We start from the raw sequence: 23,609 nt of genomic DNA on the forward strand, positions 1-23,609 counted from the left end.
ACATCACAAAGTTAATTTTTCTGTGTGTGTGTGATGAGAACCTTTATTTATTTTAGAGAGACAGAGATTTAGAGAGCAGGGAGGGGTGGTGGGCAGGAGAGGGAGAAAGAGAATCTGGGGAGGCTGACTCAGGACTTGATCCCACAACCCATAAGATCATGACCTGAGCTGAAATCAAGGGTCCAGTGCTTAACCACCTGAGCTACCCAGGTACCCCTGTGATGAGAACATTTAAGATCTAGCCTCTTGACAGCTTTTGTGCTGTTAACTAGTCACCATGCTAAACATTACATCCTTCGAACTTACTCCTCCTACAGTTAGAAAGTTGGTACAGAGTTCCAACTTCGAATCTATGCATACTTTGGTGATAATAATACTGGCCGTAAAGGATTATTGTGCAGGAAAAGAAGGCAATGTGTGTAGACCTTAATGTAGCACCAGCCAAATTTTAGGTTCTTAGGCAGTATTATTGCCTTTATTTTAAAATTTAGTTCTGTTCACAGAAAAATAAAGCTAACTAAAATTCTCAGGTCATGAGCATGAATAGTTTCAGAGTTGAAAGAAATCCTAACAGTGGTCCCATCCAATGAATCTTCTTTGTTATGACAGAGACCTGGGGCACTTGTTAAAAATATGATTCTGGATCTCTCTCCTTAGAGGTTCTTTTTTTAAAATTTTATTTTAATTCCAATATAGTTAACATACAGTGTTGTATTAGTTTCAAGTGTACAAAATAGTTACTCAACAATTTTACACATTACTCAGTCCTCATCGTGATAAATATACTTTTAATCCCCTTTATCTGTTTCATCCAAACCCCCTGAATTCCCTTCTGGTGACCCTCAGTTCTATAGTTTAGAGTCTGGTTTTGGTTTGTCTTTTTTTTTTATTTTCTTTTTTTCTGTATTCTTTTTTTTTTCCTTAATTTCCCCACATCAGTGAAATCATAAGGTATTTTATCTTTATCTGATTTATTTCACTTAGCATTATACTCTGTAGATCCATCTATGTTGTTGCAAATGGCAAGATTTCATTCTTTTTTATGGCCGAGTAATACTGCATCTCTCTCTCTCTCTCTCTCTCTCTCACACACACACACACACACACACACACACACACACATCTTTATCCATTCATTGATCAGTGGGCCTTTAGACCCTTGGGCTGCTTCCATAGTTTGACAGTAGTACTGCAATCAATATAGCGATGCATATATTGCGTATATCTTTTCGTATTGCTGTTTTTGTGTGTTTTTTTTTTTTTTTATTAAATACTCGTAGTGGAGTTACTAGATCAAATGATAATTCTGATTTTAACTTTGGGGAACATCTGTACTATTTTCCACAGTGAATGTACCAGTTGGCATTCTCACCAACAGTGCACAAAGGTTCCCTTTCTTGACATCCTCATCATCATTTTTTTCTTGTGTTTTTGATTTTAGCCATTTTGACATGTGTAAAAGAGATCTCATTATGTCTTTAATTTGCATTTCCCTGATGATTAGTGATGTGGAACATCTTTTTAGGTGTCTTTGGCTGTCTGTATGTCTACTTAGGAGAAATGTGTTTATGTCTTCTGCCAATTTTTAATTGAATAATTTGGGGTTTTGGTGTTGAGTTGTAGAAGTTCTTTTTATATTTTGAGTGCTAGCCCTTTGTGAGATACATCATTTGCAAGTATCTTTTCCCACTCAATAGGTTGTTTTTTAATTTTGTTGATTGTTCCTTTGCGTACCAGATATTTTTAGATTGATGTAGTCACAGTAATTTATTTCTGCTTTTCTTCCCCTTGCCTTAGGAGACATACCTAGAAAAATGTTATGGCTAGTGTCAGAGAGATTTCTGCCTTGCTCTGTTCTATGATTTTTATGGTTTCAAGTCTTATATTTGGGTCTTTAATTCATTTTGAGTTTATTTTTGTGTGTTGTGTAAGAAAGTGGTCCACTTTTATTCCTTTGCCGGTGTCTGTTTTTGTGCCAGTACCATACTGTTCTGAATACTATGGCTTTGGAGCAGATGTTAAAATCTGGGATTGTGATACCTTCAGTTTTGTTTATCTTTTTCAAGATTGCTTTGGATATTTGGGGTCTTTGTTTGTTCCATACAAATTTTAGGATCTTTGTTTTAGTTCTGTGAAAAACGCTGTTGGTATTTTGATAGGGTTTGTGTTAACTCTGCAGATTGCTTTGGGTGGTATGGGTATTTTAACAGTATTTTTTCTTAACAATCGATGAGCATGGAATTATCTTTCCATTTAGAGAACATGTCTTTGACCTTCTTGGCAAAGTTTATTCCTAGGTATTTTATTCTTTATGGTGCAGTTTTAAATGGGATTATTTCTTAATTTCTCTTTTGGCTGCTTCATTATAAGCTTATAGAAATGCAACTGATTTCTGTATATTGATTTTGTATCCCACAACTTTACTGAAGTTATTTACTGTTTTAGTAGTTTTTTGGTGGACTCTTTAGGGTTTTTTATATATAGTATCATCTCACCTTAGTTAGTGAAATTTTTATTTCTTTCTTTCCTACATGGATGCCATTCCTTTCTCTTTGTTGTCTAATTGCTGTGGCTAGGACTTCCAGTACTATGTTGAATGAAAGTGAGAGTGGGCATCTCTGTCTTTTTCCTGATCTTAGGGAAAAATCTCTCAGTTTTTCATCATGAAGTGTGATATTAGTTGTGGGTTTTCATATATGGCTTTTGTTATTTTGGGATGTGTTTCCATTAAACATACTTTTTTGAGGGTTTTTATCATGAATGGATGTTATACTTTATCAGATGCTTTTTCTGAATCTACTGAAATAGTCATAAGGTTTTTATCATTTCTCTTGCTAATGTGCTATGTCATGTTGATTGATTTGCTGCAAATATTGAACCACCTTTGCAACCCAAGAATAAATCCCAGTTGATTGTGGCGAATGATCTTTTTAATGTTTTTAGTTTGGTTTGCTAGTATTTTATTGAGAATTTTTGCATCTGTGTTCATCAGGGATATTGGTCAGTATTTATTTCTCTTTTTTAGTGCTGTCTTTATCTGGTTTTGGTATCAGGGTGATGCTGACCTCATAGAATGAATTTGGAAATTTTCCTTCCTCTTCAGTGTTTTGCAATAATAGTTTGAGAAAAATAGGTATTACCTCTTCTTTAAATATTTGGTGGAATTCTCCTGTGAAGCCATCTCATCCTGGACTTCTGTTTTTTGGGGGGTTTTTGATTACTGATTCAATTTTGCTGCTGGTATCAGTTTGTTCAAATTTTTTATTTCTTATTTAGTTCTGGGAGTTACATATATCTAGGGATTTTTCCATTTCTTCTAGGTTGTCTAGTTTTTTGGTATATAATTTTTCATAATCTCTTACAATGGTGTATATTTCTGTCATGTTGGTTTGTTATTTGTTATTCTTTTTCCTTAATGATTTTGAGTTCTCTCTCTCTCTCTCTCTCTCTTTTTTTTTATGAGTCTGGCTAAGGTGTACAAGTTTTTTGATTTATCAATTTGTTGATCTTTTCAAGGAAGCAGCTCCTGGTCTCACTGATGTGTTCTATTGTTTTTTTAGTTTCTACTTTATTTCTTCTCTAATCTTTGTTATTTCCTTTCTCCTACTTATTTGGGTTTTGTTTGTTCTTTTTCTAGCTCCTTTAGGTGTGAAGTCTGATTGTTTTTTGACTTTTTTTTTTTTCCTTCTTGAGGTAGGCCTGTATTTTTATAAATCTCCCTCTTAGAACATCTTCTGCTGCATCCCAAAGGTTTAGACAATTGTGTTTTCATTTTCATTTGTCTCCATGTATTTTTTCATTTTCTCTTTAATTTCTCAGTTGACCCATTCACTGTTTAGTAGTATGTTATTTAACCTCCATGTATTTGTGTTTTTTTCCAGATTTTTTTCTTGTGGTTGATTTCTAGTTTCATAGCATTGTGGTCAGAAAAAATGCATGGTATGACTTTGATCTTTTTAAATGTGTTGATCCTTGTTTTGTAGCCTAATATATGATCTATTCTGGAGAATGTTCGTTTTTAGTGGAGAAAAATGTGTTTTCTGCTATTTTAGAATGGATGTTCTAAATATCTATTTTAAATTTCTCTGGGGTACTGTGTCATTCAAAGCCCTGTTTCCTTGCTGATTTTCTGTCTGTTTGATCTGTCCATTGATATAATTGGGGAGTCCTCTACTGTTACTGTATTACTATCCATTACTTTCATTATGCCTGTTATTAGCTGTTATGTACTTGGGTACTCCCATAATGGGTGCATGCATAATTATAATTATATCATTTTGTTGGGTTGTCCTCTTTTTAAAATTTTTTTTAAAAGATTTTTATTTATTTATTTGAGCGAGCACAAGTAGGAGGAGAGGCAGGTAGAGGGAGAGGGGGAAGCAGGCTCTCCGCCGTGCTGGGAGCACGATGCGGGGCTCAATCCTAGGACTCTGGGATCATGACCAGAGCCAAAGGCAGCCGCTTAACTAACTGAGCCACTCAGGCGCCCCTGGATTATCCTCTTTATTAATTATATAATATCTTTGTTTCTTGTTACAGTCTTTGTTTTAATGTTTTACATCTATTTTGTCTGATGTAAGTATTGTTAAACCAGGTTTCTTTACACTTTAATTTGCGTGGGAAATGCTTTTCCATTCCATCACTTTCACTCTGCATGACTCTAGGTCTGAAATGAGTCTCTCTCTTTTTTTTTTTTTTTTTAAGATTTTGTTTATTTATTTGACAGAGATCACAAGTAGGCAGAGAGGCAGGCAGAGAGAGAGAGGGGGAAGCAGGTTCCCTGCTGAGTAGAGAGCCCGATGTAGGGCTTGATCCCAGGACCCTGGGATTGTGATATGAGCCAAAGGCAGAGGCTTTAACCTACTGAGCCACCCAGGCGCCCCGAATTGAGTCTCTTATAGGCATCATATAGGTGGGTCTTGTATATGCTAGTTCTAGATGCTGTATAGGGCACTTAATATATTTGTATATAAGTACATAATGAGATACATACACACACACCCCTCTCTCTTATGTGTCACAAATACTCTACTGATTAGGTGGGTTTTCTCTCCATTAAATAGATAAGCTCAGAGAGGTCAAGTAACTTGCCAAGGAGCAGGATTTAAATTCATGTCTATTTAGTTTTAAAGTCCTTATTCTTTTTAGTTTTAATTGATCATGCTCTTTACATTTTTGGTTAGAGATGGTTTTGAAATTAACATGTGTTTTCTTTTACAATGCCTTTGGTGATGTTGGCAACTGGTAAAATAATTGGTCTTCAAAAATGGTGATTTCAGTCAGATTACTTCTTCTGAAAACCTACCTGAAGTCTTTTACATGGAAGAGTGACATATTGGTAACTGTGACAAATACTTTTAGGAGTATTAAAGTCCTTGGTGGATTACAACTTTGGTACTTGTGAGCAGTGAAAGCTCTAGAACCTGTTGGGAAATTAGGAGGAAAGCAAGACCATAGAGAAAAATAGAAATACTTGGTTCTTTCATACTACACTACACCACTGTATAGCCTTCTGGTTCTAAACTCAGCTGTTATTAAAAACTTCGCTACAGGGCGCCTGGATGGCTCAGTGGGTTGAGCCGCTGCCTTCGGCTCAGGTCATGATCTCAGGGTCCTGGGATCGAGTCCCGCATCGGGCTCTCTGCTCAGCAGGGAGCCTGCTTCCTCCTCTCTCTCTGCCTGCCTCTCTGCCTACTTGTGATCTCTCTCTGTCAAATAAATAAATAAAATCTTAAAAAAAAAAAACTTCGCTACATGAATGCATTCTCATTTCAGAATAATAAACATATGTTCATATATGTAGAGACACACACATTTAGTAAAATATAAAAGCTCCATTTGCATTTCTCCTCCTATCCCTACATCTCTCTATAGAAGCCTTTTGCTCATAAAAATATGTTAATTATAGGGCACCTGGGTGGCTCATTTGGTTAAGTGTCTGCCTTCAGCTCAGGTCATCTCCAGGTCCTGGGATTGAGCCTCATATCGGGATCCCTTACTCGGTGGGGAGTCTGTTTCTCCCTGTCCATCTGCTGCTCTCTCATTTGCACACACACTCTCTCTCTCAAATAAATGAATAAAATCTTTTAAAAACTATGTTAATGTCACTTAATGAAAAAAGGGTTTTTTTCATATAAATATGTTACATAATATTAACCTATAATGTGTATTGTTATATTTAAGTGAATTAGTATTTTAAATTTTCTCAGTTTTAATTTCTTATATGGGAGAAAATTGATATAATTCACACAAAAGGTGTAAAAGGAGGTTTGAGATCCAGTTATTCAAAAACTGGTGTAATACATTACATCACTAGTAATGAACATTGTTGTAGACCATAATAATATAGAAAAACTCCATGATTTGATAATCTTGGTGAGAAAAGCATAATACAGACTCTACAAGAACAGAAAACAGTACTGGAGAAAATGCAGTAAAATGCAGATCATTATACCAAGGTTATATTATTTTGAATTATTTCATACTTGGTTTTTTCAAAGGTTTTTATATTATAATTAAACTTGCATATGATGAAAAGTCTTTTATAATATGAATGGGCATAATATCTCTATTTCAGAAACTCTGTAGTGATGCTCAAGTAAAAGTCTTTGGGAAATGCTGCCAACTGAAACCTGGAGGAGACAGTTCTTCCTCACTGGATAGTTCTGTGACTTCATCTTCTGATGTAAAAGACCAGTGTCCTAAGTACCAAGTAAGGTCATTGATATCATTTATTTATTCATTCACTCATTTTCAAATACTTTTGAGCACCTTCAATGTGTTATGCACCATCCTAGGGATCAGGGGTATACCAGGAACTAGTCCTTACTCTTCTGGGGAGACAGATAATTAAATAAGTTTTTGCATTTTGATAAATCTTAGGAGAAGTTCAGAAAATGATGTGCATAGATAGTAGGGGTAATTTCTCCCTTTTATTTCCCAATTCAGATTTTTTGGCTATCAGAATAATTTATTTTAGATACTTTTAAATTATTGAAATATGAATGCAAATATAGCCTATATTATACAGCCTATATATACAGTTTGGCTGTAGTATGAAATTAAAGTATGATTGGAAGTATATACATGCAAAAATGGACATTTATGTTTTTCAGAAATAATCTGTTTTAAAATACAAAGTTAAACAAATTAGTACCTAGTGGGAACTTCTGTATAAACTTGTTATATTTTACATATAACTTTAAGTGTTTGGTTTCATATGAAGTCATGTCATCTGTGTGAATTTATTTGTGTCATCCAAGCTTACATGAATGTATCACAAGTATTTCATATTTAGCAATATCAACATGGAATTTTGGGTCTTTAAATTATTTGTAGTTAGGTAATTGTGTTTGGATGGGAAGTGACCCTTCTCTCCAGTCATGTGTACAGTGTATGTGAAAGAGCTCTGAGGTATTTAGAATCCAGGTACTAGGAAGTACTATATAGTTGGCCCTGTCTTCCTCTGTTTCTCCTCCAGCTTAAGCATGACAAATTAGTAAATTCCTAATAGTGTTATGCTATGTGACATCATCATACTTTTTACCAGGTTGAATGTTTGCTGATTGAGTTGTGTAAATTTGCATTTCTTCCTACTGTAATGCAGTTAAAAATGAATATTAGCACATGGATTCAGATTGTAGAAGTGCTGAAGCATTGAGTGATTGCACCCTCATGTTGCATCAAGATCCGTAGAGATTTACTTTTTAAAGTTCAGATTCCCAGGCTTTGTGCCTAGATATTCTTATATAGGCTCAGTATGGTCCTGGAAATCTGCTTTTTTAGCAAGAGATATTGAATTATCGTAGCATATAGTTCACAACACTTGATAAAATGTGATTTCGGGTAACCAGGACATTATCTTTGATCTACACAGATTATTACAGATTAATAGTTTCCAGCAATTGGTACTTTAAAAAATTGACCTTTTAAGTAAGGGCCTTATTTAAAAAAAAAAAAATGAAAGCTAACAGTACTTTTTAAATTACAAACTTTATTATAGATTATGTAACATAAAAATACATAACATGACATTCATGATAACTATTTGATATGTATTAGAGCAGGTAAGGAGAACCTTTACTGGAAAACTCTGGTCTAGTACAATTTGAAGACAAATTTATTTTTACTATATTTGCTTTTTGAGGACTCTTTTCTGGTTTTATTAGTAAAATCTATAAATGCTTTGATAGTTGAATTCATAATAGTTTTGAAGATTGGCATTGATCTTTAAAAAAAACCAAAAACCTTTGCACTTGATCATTAGAAGAATTATTCAGCTCTCTTTCCAAAATGTTGTTCTTAGTACCCAAACATTCGTGTTTTGAAATAAAAATATTTTCTCAATCAGATCCCTAGATGAGTTATTTTAGTAACTAGGTATATCAGAAGTGTTTTTTTTCTTAAACATTAGCTTTGTGTCTTTATTAAAACAAAATTAAGACTATAGTACCTAAGAGAGAAAGAATAATATGTAAATGAATATGTATAAAAACTAATACAAAAGTTATATAGAATGAGATAGATTGCTATTTGAAGATTTTTTTAAGAAAGCTAGCTAATGCAAATAAATACATAGATTTTTTTTTAAAAAAACCCAGATAGGCATTAAGTAAACAAAGGAGTCACATAAAAATAGTATGCAGATGTGTTCCCTGTCCTTCACATGTAAAATGGGGGTCTTCAACACTTTGTTATCAGAAGAGTCTTTTAAATATTAAAAAAAAAATCCTACCAATTTTTTATTTTTTATGTGGAACGGCTTAGTGAAATTTATAAATAATACTCAACTAACTATGTAATAGTTATTTAGGTCCTCTTCCTTATCACTTGTTTTATTACATAACTGTGTAAATTAGGAATTGGATTATACCTAGGGATTATTTTGTTCATATGACAAGAAGTCTGAAAGGCTGTCTAGGTATGATACATGGGTTTCAAGATGGCTTTAAAAAACCAAGGCATCCTTATCTTAGCCGGAGTTCATGTGTAATTGTTGCCTTGTGGTCCTAATATGGCATCTCCATCTCCAGTGACTTCCATTTATATCATTGACCAGGCCTTATAAATGTGTAAGTTCTGAAAGATGCTACTCCAACCAATAATTTTAACCTTTTGGATGTAGAAGCCAACTCTCAATTGTCTACAAGGAAGACTGTGAAATGCATTAAAAAAAAAAAATTTTTTTTTTAAATTTTTGGTTGGGCACATTGCTGCCCTGAAACAAATTAGACTTCAAAAAATTAAGAATAAGCTATTATTTGGGTAGTTAGTGATGTTTGCCACAGTATCTAATTAGTAACCAAATAGATGAGTTCAATGTTACCTTTTTTTCTGACTCCTGTGATGACAAAGACATTTGAAGAAAAATGGAAAGGAGTAACTTTTAATTTGACTTCTTTGAGAATAAGACATTCTAATATTTTAAATAAGTTCTTTTAAAAACTACAAAATAGATATACGTTACCCTGTTTATAGATACCTCTTTTGCACAGTAGGAACGGTAAAAACTGTTCTTTGTGTTCAATGAATTCTATTTCTTATTTTCTGTCCTGGAGAAACATTGCATATGCACAAGATGCAGTTAACAGTGTTTATTTAAGCATTAAGCATTATTACAATAGCAAAAACCAGGAAATAACCTGAATGCCTATCAGTAAGAGCAGCTGTGGTATTTTCATACAGTAGAATACTATGTATTTAATAGGAGTATTTGTATAACAACTTTGTTAGATCTGTAACATATTGTGAAATAAAGAAAATTAAGCTATAGAACAATGTATACAATGTAGAGTCACTTTTTAAAAAATATGTAGAGTTATGTAGAATAACTGCAGCAGAGGAATTTTCAGTAAAATTCAATATTTGAAATAAGCTTTAAATTTTGCAGTTTTATTAATGTTCTGGTTATTTTTTTTAGGGTTCTCGGTGCTCTTCTGATGCCAATATGCTTGGAGAGATGATGTTTGGCTCAGTAGCAATGAGCTATAAAGGGTCGACCTTAAAAATTCATCAGATCCGGTGAGGGCTTTTCTGATTTTTCATAATCCATTTTAGAACATGTAATTTTTGAAGATGAGAGAATTTCCTGTAGTCTTCACACAGATGGAGCTTGTCAGATTTATGGTGTTTTATGGGTTTCATGCTACTTCATGACTGTTGTAACCATGCAGTGAAATTTTTGTGATTTGTACGTTTTTTGGGAAGGGGGAGTGGAAAAGGGTGTGGGGGAGAGAGAATCTTAAGCAGTCTCCATGCCCAGTGTGCAGCCTGACATGGGCTTAATCTCACAACCCTGAAACCATGACCTGAGCCAAAATCAATAGTCTGACACTTTAACCAACTAAGCCACCCAGATGCCCAGGTACATTTTTATTTGTAATAAATTGAGGAGGTTTTTATGTTTTAGTTTTGATCTCTCTGTGTCCCTTTCCTTTTCTTCATAGTTCCCCTCCACAGCTTATGCTCAGCAAAGTTTTTACTGCACGGACTGGCAGCAGTATCTGTGGAAGTCTCAATACGTAAGTGTGATTATGAATGCTGGGAGAAATGAATTATTTAGGATGTGCAAAGTGTGAAAACTAACAGACTACCCAAGGTTGAAGTTTAAATTGAGATTTTCTTTCATCCTTTAAGTTTGGAAATTTATGGAGGCCAGACTTTTTCTCTAGCTTTATTGAGATATAATTGACATCTAACATTGTGTAAATTTAATGTGTACAACACATTTATTTGATACATTTTTATATTGCAGAATGATTACCATCATAGCATTAGCTAACTAACGCCACCATTCTGTCAAAACTACCATTTCTTTTTTGCAGTGAGAACCATTAAGATTTACTCTTTGAGCAACTTTCAAGTGTATAAAATAACTGTATTATTAGCTATAGTCAGCATGTTATACATTAGATCTTAGAACTTATTAATCCTGTAACTGATGTTTGTACCCTTTGTCTGTTATCTCCCCATTTCCCCCACTCTCAACCCGTGGTAACCACCACCCTGCTTTCTTTTTCTCTTTGTTCAGTTTTTTAATATTACACATGTAAGTGATACTATATAGTGTTTGTCTCTCTGTCTGACTTATTTCACTTAGCATAATGCCCTTAAGGTTCATTCAGATTGTCACAAATGGCAGGATTCCCTTTTCACAAAGTCAGATAATATTCCTGCGTGTGTGTGTGTGCGCGTGCGCACGTGTGTCTGTATGGCATTTTATCCATTCATCTGTTGGTAGACTCTTAGTTTCTCTCCATTTATTGACAGTTGTCACTAATACCACAGTGAACATCTGAATGCAGACATCTCTCTGAGATCCTCATTTGAGTTCCTTTGGATATATATCCAAAAGTGAGATTTTGGGATCACATGGTAGTTCTATTTTTAATGTTTTGAAGATCCTTCACACTCCTTTCTCAGTGGCTGCGTCAGTTTTATTCTCACCAACAGTGCACAGGGTTCCCTTTTCTGGATACCCTGTCCACCACTTGATAATCTCTTGTCTTTTTGTTGTTCACAATTAAAAAAGGTGTGGGGTGATACCTTGTTATGGTTTGGTTTGCATTTCGCTGATGATTAGTGATGTCGAGCATTTCTTTCATGTACCTCTTAACCATTTGCATGTCTTCTTTGGAAAATTGTTCAGTTCTTTTGAATATTTAGAGGAGGTATTAATTTTTTAGTCAGGTTGTTTTTTGCTCTTAATTTGTATGAATTATTTATGTATTTTGGATAGTAACCCTTCATCTGGTGAAGGATTTGCAAATATTTTTTACCATTCCATAGATTGCCTTTTCATTTTGTCAGTTGTTTATTTGCTATGTAGAGGCTTTTTAATGCGATCTAATTATTTAATTATTTATTTATTTAGTGTGATTTATTTATTTTTGCTTTTGTTGCTTGTGCTGTTTGTGTCATATCTAGGAAATTGCTGCTATGACCAATGGCAAGCAGCTTTTGCCCTATGGTTTCTTGTAGGGGATTTGCAGTGTTGGGGTCTTTTGTTTATAACTTTAATCAATTTTGAGTTAATTTTTGTGAGTGGTTATCCAGTTTTCCCATCATCATTTATTGAAGGCACTATCCTTTCCCAGTTAAATGTTCTTGGGTCCCTTATCAAATATTAGTTGACTGAATATCCAGGGTTTTTTTCTGAGCTCTTAAATTCTGTTCCATTGTTTTGCGTGTTTGTTTTTATGCTAGTACTACAATGTTTTGATTGTGTTAGCTTTGCAGTATAGTTTTTCTCAGGATTGCTTTGCTATTCAGGGTCTTTTGTAGCACCATACAAATTTTAGGATTGTTTTATTATTTCTATGAAAAATCCCATTGGAATTTTGATAAGACTTGCATTGAATCTATAAATGACTTTGGGTAATATGGACATTTTAACAATATTTGTTCTTCCAACCTACTTTTTTGAGTTTTTTTTTCATGGAAAGACGTATTTTGTCATATGCTTGCTTTCTTTCCCCCCCTTTGCTCCTCCTTCCTTCCTTGTTTAAGTTATTTATTTATTTATTTATTTATTTATTTGAGAGAGACAGAGATAGTGACAGCATGAGCTGGGAGGAGAGGGAGAAGCAGGTTCCCCACAGAGCAGGGAACCCGATGCTGGGCTCTGTCCTAGGACCCTGGGATCATGACCCGAGCCAGAGGCAGACACTTAACTGACTGAGCCAGCCAGGTGCCCTGGTCATATGCTTTTTCTGCATTTGTTGACCTACTCATATGATTTTTATCTTCCATTCTTTTAAAGTGGTAATTCTCACTTATTGTTTTGTGTATACTGAAGCATCCTTGCAGCCCAATGATAAATCCTACTTGATCACATTGAATGATCCTTTTAATGTCCTGTTGAATTTGGTTTGCTAATATTTTGTGGAGAATTTTTGCATTTATAATAGTCAAGAGAAGTGATCTGTAATTTTATTTTCTTAGAATGTTCTTAAATGGCCTTGGTGTCAGGGTAACACTGGCCTTGTAAGATGAGTTTGGGAGTGTTCCTTCTTTAATTTTTTGAACAGTTTGAGTAGAATCGGCATTAATTCTACTTTATACGTTTGGTAGAATTTACCAAGGAAATCATCTGGTCTCCTTGGCTTTTCTTGTGTTGGAAGATTTTTGATGAATGATTCATTTTCCTTACTCATTATTGGTCTGTTCACATTTTTTATTTCTTCATGATTCATTCTTGGTGTGTTGTATGTTTCTAGGAATTTATCCATTTTTTATAGGTTATTCATTTTGTTGTATAACTATAGCAGTCTCATGATCCTTTTTATTTGTATGGTATCAGATGTAGTATCTCATTTTATTTCATTTATTCGAGTCTTCTTTTTTCCTGGATTAGCTAAAGGTTTGATGATTTTGTCTCTTCAGAAAACCAGCTCTTAGTTTAATCAATCTTCAATGTTATTTTACCTTTTTCTATTTCATTCTGTTGGCCTTTATTTCCTTCCTAACTAATTGTGGACTTTTTTTTTTCTCAGTTTTTGAGGTATAATTCAAGATCATTTATTTGAGATCTTTTGGGCTTCTTACTGTAAACATTTATTGCTCTCACTTCCCTCTTTGAACTGCTTTTGTAATATCTCACAGGTTTTGATAAGCTGTGCTTCCATTTTTATTTGTTTCAAGGTATTTCTTGATTTGCCCTTTGATTTCTTCTTTGACTCATTGGTTGTTCAGAAGCATGTTGTTTAATCTCTACATATTTGTGAACTGCCCAGCTTTCCTTTTGTTACTGATTTTTAGTATTACACCATTCTGGTCAGAAAAGATATGTGGTTTCATTTCAGCCTTCTTAAATTTGCTAAAACCTGTTTTGTGACATATCATGTGATCAGTATTAGAAAATATTCCATGTCCACTTGAGAAGAATGGTATTCTGCTATTCTTGGATATATCTGTATATGTATATATCTCTTAGCTCCATTTGGCTTAAGATATGGTTCAAGTCCAACATTTCCTTGCTGACGACTTTCTGTCTGGATGATATATTAATTGTTGAAAGAAGAATGTTAAAGTCTTTTACTAGCTATTGTATTGTTGTCTATAAATGCTAGTATTTGCTTAATATATTTAGGTGTCTCTGATGTTGAGTGCATCTGTATTTGTGATTGTTACTTGCTATGTCTTCATGATGAATTGCTCTTCTTATTATATGACTATTTTTAAAGTTTCTCGTTCCTGTTTTTGGCTTGAAGTTCGTTTTTTTTTCTGATATAAGTATAGCTATCTCTGTTCTTTTTTTATTTCCATTTACATGGATTATCTTTTTCTGTTCCTTCACATTGAGCTTATATATATCCTCAAAGCTGAACTAAATCTCTTGTAGGCAGCATAATGTTGGATATTATTTTTTTTTATTCAATAAGCTGTTCTCTCTATGGAATTCAGATTATGTCTCACTTGAGTTTAGTGGAAGAATAGGAAATGTGCTTTCTCTTTCTCTAATTTGCTTCTGGAAGCTGTCTGGAAGTAAAATGTTGACAACATTCCCATGTTAGGATGAGATATGAATTTACCATTTTGTAGTCACATGCCGAGTTAGCATCTGTATATTGTGCTTTTCAGTTTTCAGATTGTAGAATTAACTCTGCAATCAGGAGAGGCACAGGTCACCCATGGTGGGGCACAAGATTACCACAGGGTGTTAATGCTAAGATTAGAAAAGTGAGGCTGAAATAAAGGCAGGCCTGATACTAGAGTCATGGGCTACATGCCAGAACTCGGTAAATGAAGGACTAGGGCTAGAGTGAGATGTTAGTGGATTCCATTGATGGCCTGCAGGGTCCAGGTCAGAACACTGGCTAGCCAGAATCTGTGGGGTTACCCAAAGTGGAAAGGTAGCAGGGAAGCTACTCAAACCTTGAAAAATTCTCAAAAGGTTCCATTAATTGAAAATGCTCCAAAAAGACCTTTCAGGGGTTTCATTTGCTAAGGTTCTAATACAGCTCTTTATTAACTTTTCTTTTAGGAAGAAAGGAAAGGAAAAGAGATTTTTTTGCAGTATTATGGATGCTTAAAAAATAGTGATGTTATAAGTGCTAATTTTCAGGAATTTAATACTAAAGTAGAAATTAGAGATCCTACATTGGAATCACTGGTTCTAGCTCTGATCCTCTCAGTTTCTTCATCTTTTCTAATTTTTTATTGGTGGTTTTAAAAATCCCTAGGAAGGATACTTTGTACTAAAAGCATAAAGTAGTTTTATTTTTGTTACTTTGAAAGATTTACTAGCAGAAATGATACAGTTAATTTATAATGTGTGAACTAATGATACCTTGATTTTTGTTCTTGTTTGTCTTTTTTTTATTTCTGCCAGAAGTTTAGGAAATAATTTCAGGTCCAAAATACAAGGGAAAGCTTTACAATTTAAATTGGGGTCAGTAACCTTTTTCTGTAAAGTTCTAAGTAGTGAATAATTTTGGCTTTGTGGGCTCTCAGTATGTCTGGTTTCTCAGCTCTACCATTATAGCATTAAAGCAGCCATACACAGTACATACATGGCTGTATACATAGCATGGCTATGTTCCAGTAAAACTTTATTTATAAGAACAGGCAGCAGGGTGGATTTAGCTCTTAAGGTGTAGTTTGCCAACCCCTGATTTAGTGCTGTAAACTAGTAAGAATACTTAAAACTTAAAAAAAAAAAAAAACCAAAACAGTTTTATACTTAAAATTTCATTGGGATATGCAAAGAATTGCTATAAAGAACATAAAATGAATTTGCAATTTATTGTTTCTTTTTCCCTTTAGGCTACAGGACAGTCTTGAATTCATCAATCAGGACAACAGTACATTAAAGGCTGATAATAACACAGTTATTAATGGACTGCTTGGAAATATAGGTAAATGGTTCCTTTGGTTTTACAAGTTTTAAATAGGTTAACAGTAAAACAAGGATTTGCAGTTCGTTTTTAATAATGTAGACCTTTTAATAAGATCGCAGAGTTTGACATACTGGAAGTGGAAAAGGAATTTAAATTGGCAGTATATATAACATTTGTATTATTTGAAAAACATAATTTTTGTATATTTGAACAATACTTTTTTTGTACCTGAAAAAGAACTGCTGAAGATATATCTGGTTTGTTTTTTGTTTTTAACTTTGATGCATCTTTGAAAGGCACTGTCAGTCATATAAGAAGTCCTTACCAGCTTTTTTGAATATTTTAGCTGAAGAATACTGGTATTATTCTCCACTCTGTCTTCCCAAACCGTAAAAGTAATTTTGAAATGGTGCTCATTTTTGTGACCTGAATTCACATAGATGAGCAGATATTCAAATTTTATGTTCCCTTAAAGATTTATTAAAATAACAGCTTCTTTAGTGATTTGGATAGTTGACTGTTATTATTTAAGTTCAACATTCTGAAGTGACAAACTGTTCCTAAAATTTCTAGTCATTTGTTTTACCCTACAAAGCTCAACTAAATTGATGCTGGTCATATTCCTGGTACGCGAATAACTAACATGCCAGAACGTGGACAGCAATTAGACAAGGATAAATATTTCTCTATTTAGCGAGAATTTTTATTTCAAATTGATTTAAAAAAATATTAGTTACATATATAAATAGGAAAGAGTTTTTCTTCCGACTTGAACCATATTGTAATCTATTATTTTTTATAATTCATGTTAATTCAAATGAGCAACCATTTATACAGCAAATAGTATGGGCTAGTTACAGTGTCAGGCATGTACTTTAGAAAGCTTGCATATTTTGGGGAGCCTGGGTGGTTAAGCATCCAACTCTTGATTTTGGTTCAGGTCAGGATCTCAGGGTTGTGAGGTCAAGCCCCATGTTGGGGTCTGTGCTCGGTGAATCTGCTTGAGATTTTCTCTCTCTTTCTGCCCCTCCTCCTGTTTGCATGCTCTTTTTCTCTCTCAAAATAGATAAGTCTTTTAAAAAAAGAAACTTTGCACATTTTTTAGAAAAATAGAGGAGTACTGCTTTTTCATAACTCAAATGATCAGTTTTCATTGGTTTTAATAAAGTAAAAATGTGACAAGAGAGCTGCATCTTTTTTCTTTATAATTTGTCACTTTTCAAAGCTCAAGAGGTTAATTAAAACCTATTTTAAGAATTCAAATCCACTGTTACTTAATACAGTAAATTACCTTATGGATGCTAGGTATACTCATCTTCTGTGTTTTAATACAGGATAGGAAATTCATTTAACAAAGTACAGACTTTAAATAATGAGTGTCTTTTACTTGCACGTTTGTAATTGTGAATCAAGGATATCTGAGTACCATTTCTTATTTTTTTTTACATTTCCAGTTAATTAGCAAATACTTATTGAGCACCTGTTCTATGCTTAAGCACTCTGCTAGGCCCTGAGGGTACAGTGGTGAACCAGACACACTCCCTGCCTCAACAGATTTATAGTTAGTGCGAATCACACAAGAAATACAACAACTATAGTAGAGTGCAATTAATTCTTGGACATGTTAGAGAGCATGTGATAGAAATGAGGAAGAGTACCTAATCCAGTCCTGGAGAGTCCGAGACTTTCTTGAAGATATGAAGCCTAACCTTGAAGGATTAGCCCTTTGTTTGCGGACAGAAACATTCTAGGAAGATGCAGGAGGAGCAAGAGATGATAGCATGGGGAAAGAATATGAATAAAGTAGTGTTGATGGAGCAAAGAATAGGAATAAATAAAAGAAATTTTTAAAAAAAGTGAATAGGAGGTTGATGATAAAAGGCACTTTGGGCTGTAGTGAGGATTTGAACTTAAGTGTTAAGCAGTTGGGTAGTAGTGAGGGTATGTTAGTTTTGGTCCTCTGCCTGTTTTTTAACACGTGCCACGGCATGATTAAACATGCAAGGTTAATATTAGGAGAAATGACTGTGAGAAGAAATGAGGCAGGGATCTGGTAAAGGTCAAGAAAACCATCATATTGTGATCCAAGACTGACTCCAAATGAAGAGAGAAATAGAAGATTGAATGGAAGTGTCCTATCCTGCCATGCAATGCATGGAAGTTTTGGTAAGGCCACTGACAAGTCTTTAAGTCAAAGTTTGTTGTCATATGTGTTCCAAAATGTGCCTGCCTTACTGTTTCTGCTGTGATGAGTTACTGGCTAACAGTAACCTATAGGGTATGTGGCCTTGCACAGACATCACAGTAGATGTCAGAACGCATCATCTTGGGGGTAGTCAGTTATACTCCTTTTAGCTAGAGATCTTTGTGGTGCGTTCTGAAGGTGACCACAGAGGAGTTGTCAGACTAAAGAAACATGATCAGATTAGCTTTATATCTTCAAAAGAGTATTCTAATTGCAGTGGGAAAGGATTTAAGTGAACTGATGGGATTGAGGAAAAGATTTATATTAGGTGGTCCTTCGGATAATCCCAAGTGTCAGATAATGGAGACCTAGAGTAAGACTGTCAGTGAGGACAGAGCCTTGTTGAGTGGTTCCTTATGGGATAGAGAGTGGACAGGACTTGGTAAATAGAGGAAGAAGGGAGGAGAAAGGAGAACTCAAGTGTGGCACTTTGCTGTATGGTTGTATAATTGCTTGGATATTGATGCCATTTATTGGAAGGAACAGAAGAAATTAGGAATTGGTAATTTTAGGTTTATGTATGTTGGAATAGAAGTATTGGTTGGTTATTCGAGTAAAAATATCCATTATAGTTCTTTAGTAGGTGTAGCGGTAGGTGCTATAACATAAAGATTAGTGAACATAAAATAATTTAAAAGCAGTGAAGTTTTTTTTTGGGGGTTTTGGTTTTTGTTTCCAGTCATGTGAAATTCAAAGGAGTGTTCCTCATTGATTAACAGTTTTTCTCTTTCTGGGAGTTCTGCCTTCTTCATCATGTAGTTTCCAAGGTTGTGCTCAGCTGGAAGCTGAGTGGAAAGCCAGTGGAAAGGAATTGAGTGTGGCACATCTGTTTCATAACCAACCTCAGCCTGAACGTGACATATATCAGTTTTGTTCAGGTTCCATTAGTGGTAATTAATCACATGGCTTCACCTATATATAAGATTTGAGAAATAAGATCCCTAGCTGGGTAGCTTCCCAGAAACTACTTGATAAAATAGAAGGGAGAACATAGTTCTTTATTAGACAGCTGTATCTCCCGTGGATTTGTGAAACATTAGCTTGTAAATGATAAATAAAAGTGTAAGAATGAATGAGGTGACCTAGGAAATGTTAAAGAATGAGAAGGAAGTCTTGAGGCTAAAATCCTGGGGAATGTTGGCTTAAAGAAAGAATAAGTTAAAAGAAGCACATAAAGAGGATTAAGAAAAGAAACCTACTTTGTAATCACTGACCTGTGGGGAAAAGTTCAAAGTGTAATTTAGTCAGCATCAAATATATAATAAGGTAACATAAGAGTATGAACTGCATTAGTCAATGGGAAGGCTTTTGGTGGCCTACGTGAACAGTTTCAGTGGGGAGAATAGAATAGAAGCCAGAGTTGAGGAGAGACTCAGAGGTCATTTTTTTCCCCGAGATTTAAGTGGTGATTCTTTTTGGTCTCAGGATCCCTTTATACACTTAGAAATTACTGAGGAACACAGAGAGCTTTTGGTTTATGTGGGTTACCTTTTTTGATGATGTTTTAAAAATTAAAACAAAATTTAAAAACAATTTATTAAAAAAACACAACTTTTTACATGTTAATATAAATAACATGAAATGACTATTTTCCATGAAAAAAACTAAATGAGGAGAGTGGCATTGTTTAGATTTTTGCAAGACTCCTTCATTTCTGGCTTAATAGGATACAACTTAATCCTCATATCTGCTTCTGTATTCATTTTCTTGTAATATGTTGTTTTGGTTGAAGTGTATTAAGAAAATACAGTTTTATACAGACCCCTAAAGAAGTCTTCAGACCACATTTTAAGAACTACTGAATTATATAGTATTAGATATATGGAGAGAATAGTTTTGACTGCTTTGTTTAATAATTTTTTTTTTTTTTTTTTTGCTTTATTTTTTTGAGACGAGAGGAGGGGCAGGGAGAGAGACACCCTTGAGAGGCTCCATGCTCAGTGTGGAGCCTGACACAGGGCTAGATCTGCCAACCCTGAAATCATGACCTGAGCTGAAATCAGGAGTCAGAGGCTTAAATTGACTGAGCCACCTAGGCGCCACTGGTTTTGACTATGTTTAAATGTTGGTGGAATAGGAGGCTATAAGGAGGTTAAAGTTAAAGATAGAAGTAGTAAAGTGAGATTTTTTGAAGGTCCTAGCTGACATAGAATTGGCTTTGAAAGGGAGGGAGAAGTGGGTTCCTAGCTCTAGCAAGAAGGGGCAGGTGGGGCAGAATTTGATTAAGTTTGAAGACAAGGTGGAAAGAAACAGGAGAGTTCCTTCTGGTGAATTCTGTTTGCATACACACATGCATATGTGGGAGACAGTCATATCCTGAAAGTAAGGAAGGAGGTATGTAGAGAAGGAGTTTAAAGAGAGTAGATAAGTTGAAGTAGCTAGAGAGAATTGAAGAAAGAGCTGAACAGTTAAAACATGGAAGGATTGCTGCAAATGCACTATAATTTTAGAAGTTCTTGTTATAGAAAAATATCCATCAGCAATTTGAAAAATATACTTGTCACTTGTTAAAACTGAATCCCCCCCCCTATTCTATCCTAGGTAACCTCCTAGGTGGCTCTTTAGGCTGTCTTGATTAAGCATAGCAGGCAGCCCAACTGCTTGCTTCCAGGTTCTAATGTTGCCCTTTTGGGTCTTCAGATTCTGTTATTTGATCCAGTGTGTGGCAGCCATGTTTCCTGGATAGCTGGGAGTTGATGGAGTTGTGTTGGTGTTCCTGCTTTCTTTGTGGCTGACCATTAGTTTAGGAACTTTGGTTTCTTCCAAAGTTAGTTGTTTTGTAACTTCACCAGGTTAGAAAAAAGAAGTCTCATACATATTTGTCAGTAGATCCTTTTTCTGCTTTTTGTTATATGTTGTGTTCTCTTTTCTCAGCCAAGCACTTAGGTGGTTTTCTCTTTACTGCAGGGGCAGGAGAATGCTGTAATTTAAAAACTGACTTTTTGGGGCACCTGGGTGATTCAGTCAGTTAAGTGTCTGCCTTCAGTTAAGGTCATAGTCTCAGAGTCCTGGGATTGACCCCTGCTGTGGGCTCCCTGCTTAGTGGGGAGTCTGCTTTTCTCTCTCCCTCTTCCTCTGCTCCCCCTAAACCCAGTTAATGCTTTCTCTCTTCTCTCTCTCTCTGTCGTGCTCTCTTGCACACAGGCTCTCAAATAAATAAATAAAATCTCAAAAAAAAAAAAAAACAAAAAAAACCCTGACTTTTTAAAAGATAAATCTAGGGGCACCTGGGTGGCTCAGCGGGTTAAAGCCTCTGCCTTCGGCCCGGGTCATGATCCCAGGACCCTGGGATCGAGCCCCGCATCGGGCTCTCTGCTAGGTGCAGAGCCTGCTTCTCTCTCTCTCTCTCTGCCTGCCTCTCTGCCTACTTGTGTTCTCTATCAAATAAATAAATAAAATATTAAAAAAAAAATAAGAAAAAAAAAATAAAAGATAAATCTATTTGGCAAATGTCAAATTATTTAGATAATAACACTGTGCTTTTTTGAATCTTTAAAATCATTGTTTTAGGTTAGAAAGGATTGAACATTTAAAATAACTTTTACGTTGTGTAGTAGAAGGTCATTTTTATTATTATATACAGGTTTATTAGTAAGTAGGCATGAGTGTTGTTTGACATAAGCTATGACCAGAGAGAAACAGTCCTGTTTCAAGGAGGGGAAGCCAGCTTGAATTATTCTTACTTAATTTAAAAGCTTCCATCCATATCTGTGGGTCTGCATTTGTGCTGCCTAAGCTCACCCTTTATTCCAGACGCTTTGTGGCTTCTCTGACAGCCCTCTTTCATATGTATTTTACGTTTTCGCCATGTAGGTCTTTCACAGTTCTGCAGCCCCAGGCGGGCATTCTCTGAGCAGGGTCCGCTCCGCCTGATCAGGAGCGCCTCTTTCTTTGCAGGTTTGCCATGTGCTGTGTGGGTAGACTAGCTGGTGTGCTCCAGTGGCTAGAATCTGTAGTTAAGCTGTGGAAACAAGAGAGTAGATAAATGCATTTGAAGAGGGTGTGGTTAAGAAAACATTGTTTATCAAGTGTAAGAACTTAATTTCCTTTCTACTGAGTATGTTCTTAAAACTTTCCAGAAATTTCAGTTATCAGTAGAATTGACATTTTCATGTAATTTGTTTATTTCATATCTCATTATAAAATAATGATTTTAACTTTAGAATCCTAACCAAATTTTAGTATGAACATTATTTCTTAACAATACCAGTTAGAATTTCTCATGTGACATGCTCTTGTTTCCATGGCTGAGTAGCTTTTGTGTACTCATAGTTCACCAATTGCAGAAAATGTTCTCAGTCACTATTTTAAAATTTCTGATCTGTTATTCCATAAGAACGATTTCTCTTGGAGCTAAGATTTAGATGAACAAGCACCATTATATCAACCTGTAAAAGGCATATGTGAGTGTATTTGTTTATATCATTAAATTGATGATTGTAGAGTGTTTTTATGCCTTGTGTCCAGGGAGTTGTATCTAACTTCTTGTTTTAATTAATATTCACTTTCCTTGCAAATATGAGATAGGAATAATACATATTTATTACAGAAAATTTGAAAAATATGAGAAATGGGCAAAAAAATATATATTAGCCATTGTGTCAGCTAGAATTAACCTTTCTGAAAAAAACACCATAATTTAATTTGGATCATACCATTCAAATGGTCTTCTTAAAATTTCTATTTTGAGGAATTTTTAAACATACATTAATATTGGCAGAATAGTAAAGTGAACCACCACATACCCATTATTTACCTCCAGGAATCATTCTTATTAAGTTCAAAAGCATGCTTTTTGGTCATTTAGTAGCCTATTGTGAGTATTTTCCTTTTAACATCCCTTGCTTCTTTAGATAATATATCATATTTTCATATTATATGTCAGTCTTCACCTAGATCTCAAAGCTTGTTCAACTGAGTGATAGCTCTTGGTGTTGGGTTTGTGCCATGCTATTGAAAAAAAAAAATAAAGGAATGCAATGAGATGAGCATGATTTCATTTGCTACATAAAAGCAGCAACACTACCCTGGATAGCATTATATGCTCTGACAATTTTGTCTTAATTCACAGTTCACAGCAACCCAATGGACATGCCTGGAAGAGAGCTGAATGAGGACAGAGACAGTGGCATAGCACGTTCTGGTAATGCCAAGTTCATGTGTTAATCTAGTTTTCTTATGAGATCACTGTTATCCAACAATGATTTTTATTTTTTCCTTTACCATCCAATTTCATGTACAGTTTGTTAGTATTGATATTAGCCTTGTAAGAGAATTGTAATGACAGAGAGAAGTATTTTAAAATTAAAATTTTCATGTTTACTGTTACATATGCCTGGTGGAATATGGCCTAGATGAGTGGACATTGGCTTAGACTTACACAATATAAGAAAAAGTATTGCTCAAGAGATGGCTTAAATAGTAGAAAAGACACATTTGGTTATAGCTGCTTACTCTTAACTGGAGTTTTAAGTTGTCAAAGTATCTTTTGCCCAGAAAAGCTTAGGCATTTTGGATCAATGCTA

The 23,609-nt window shown here is 34.8% G+C and overlaps 1 protein-coding gene across 3 annotated transcripts in view; it reads left to right on the forward strand.

Annotated features, from left to right (window-relative positions):
- FNIP1 (folliculin interacting protein 1) overlaps positions 1–23,609 on the forward strand; it is a 155,333-nt gene that overhangs the window by 69,595 nt on the left and 62,129 nt on the right. For 2 of the 3 annotated variants that reach the window (XM_045075544.1, XM_045075546.1), the window contains exons 3-8: positions 6,578–6,712; positions 9,920–10,020; positions 10,446–10,520; positions 15,766–15,857; positions 21,898–21,981; positions 23,156–23,227. In XM_045075544.1, coding sequence (XP_044931479.1) covers positions 6,578–6,712; positions 9,920–10,020; positions 10,446–10,520; positions 15,766–15,857; positions 21,898–21,981; positions 23,156–23,227 — 559 coding nt within the window. The remainder of the gene's footprint in view (positions 1–6,577; positions 6,713–9,919; positions 10,021–10,445; positions 10,521–15,765; positions 15,858–21,897; positions 21,982–23,155; positions 23,228–23,609) is intronic. The other variant, XM_045075545.1, reaches the window with a different exon arrangement.

The sequence above is a fragment of the Mustela putorius genome, unplaced genomic scaffold, assembly GCF_011764305.1.
Source record: "Mustela putorius furo isolate JIRA1106 unplaced genomic scaffold, ASM1176430v1.1 tig00000145_pilon_pilon_pilon, whole genome shotgun sequence".
Taxonomy (NCBI): domain Eukaryota; kingdom Metazoa; phylum Chordata; class Mammalia; order Carnivora; family Mustelidae; genus Mustela; species Mustela putorius.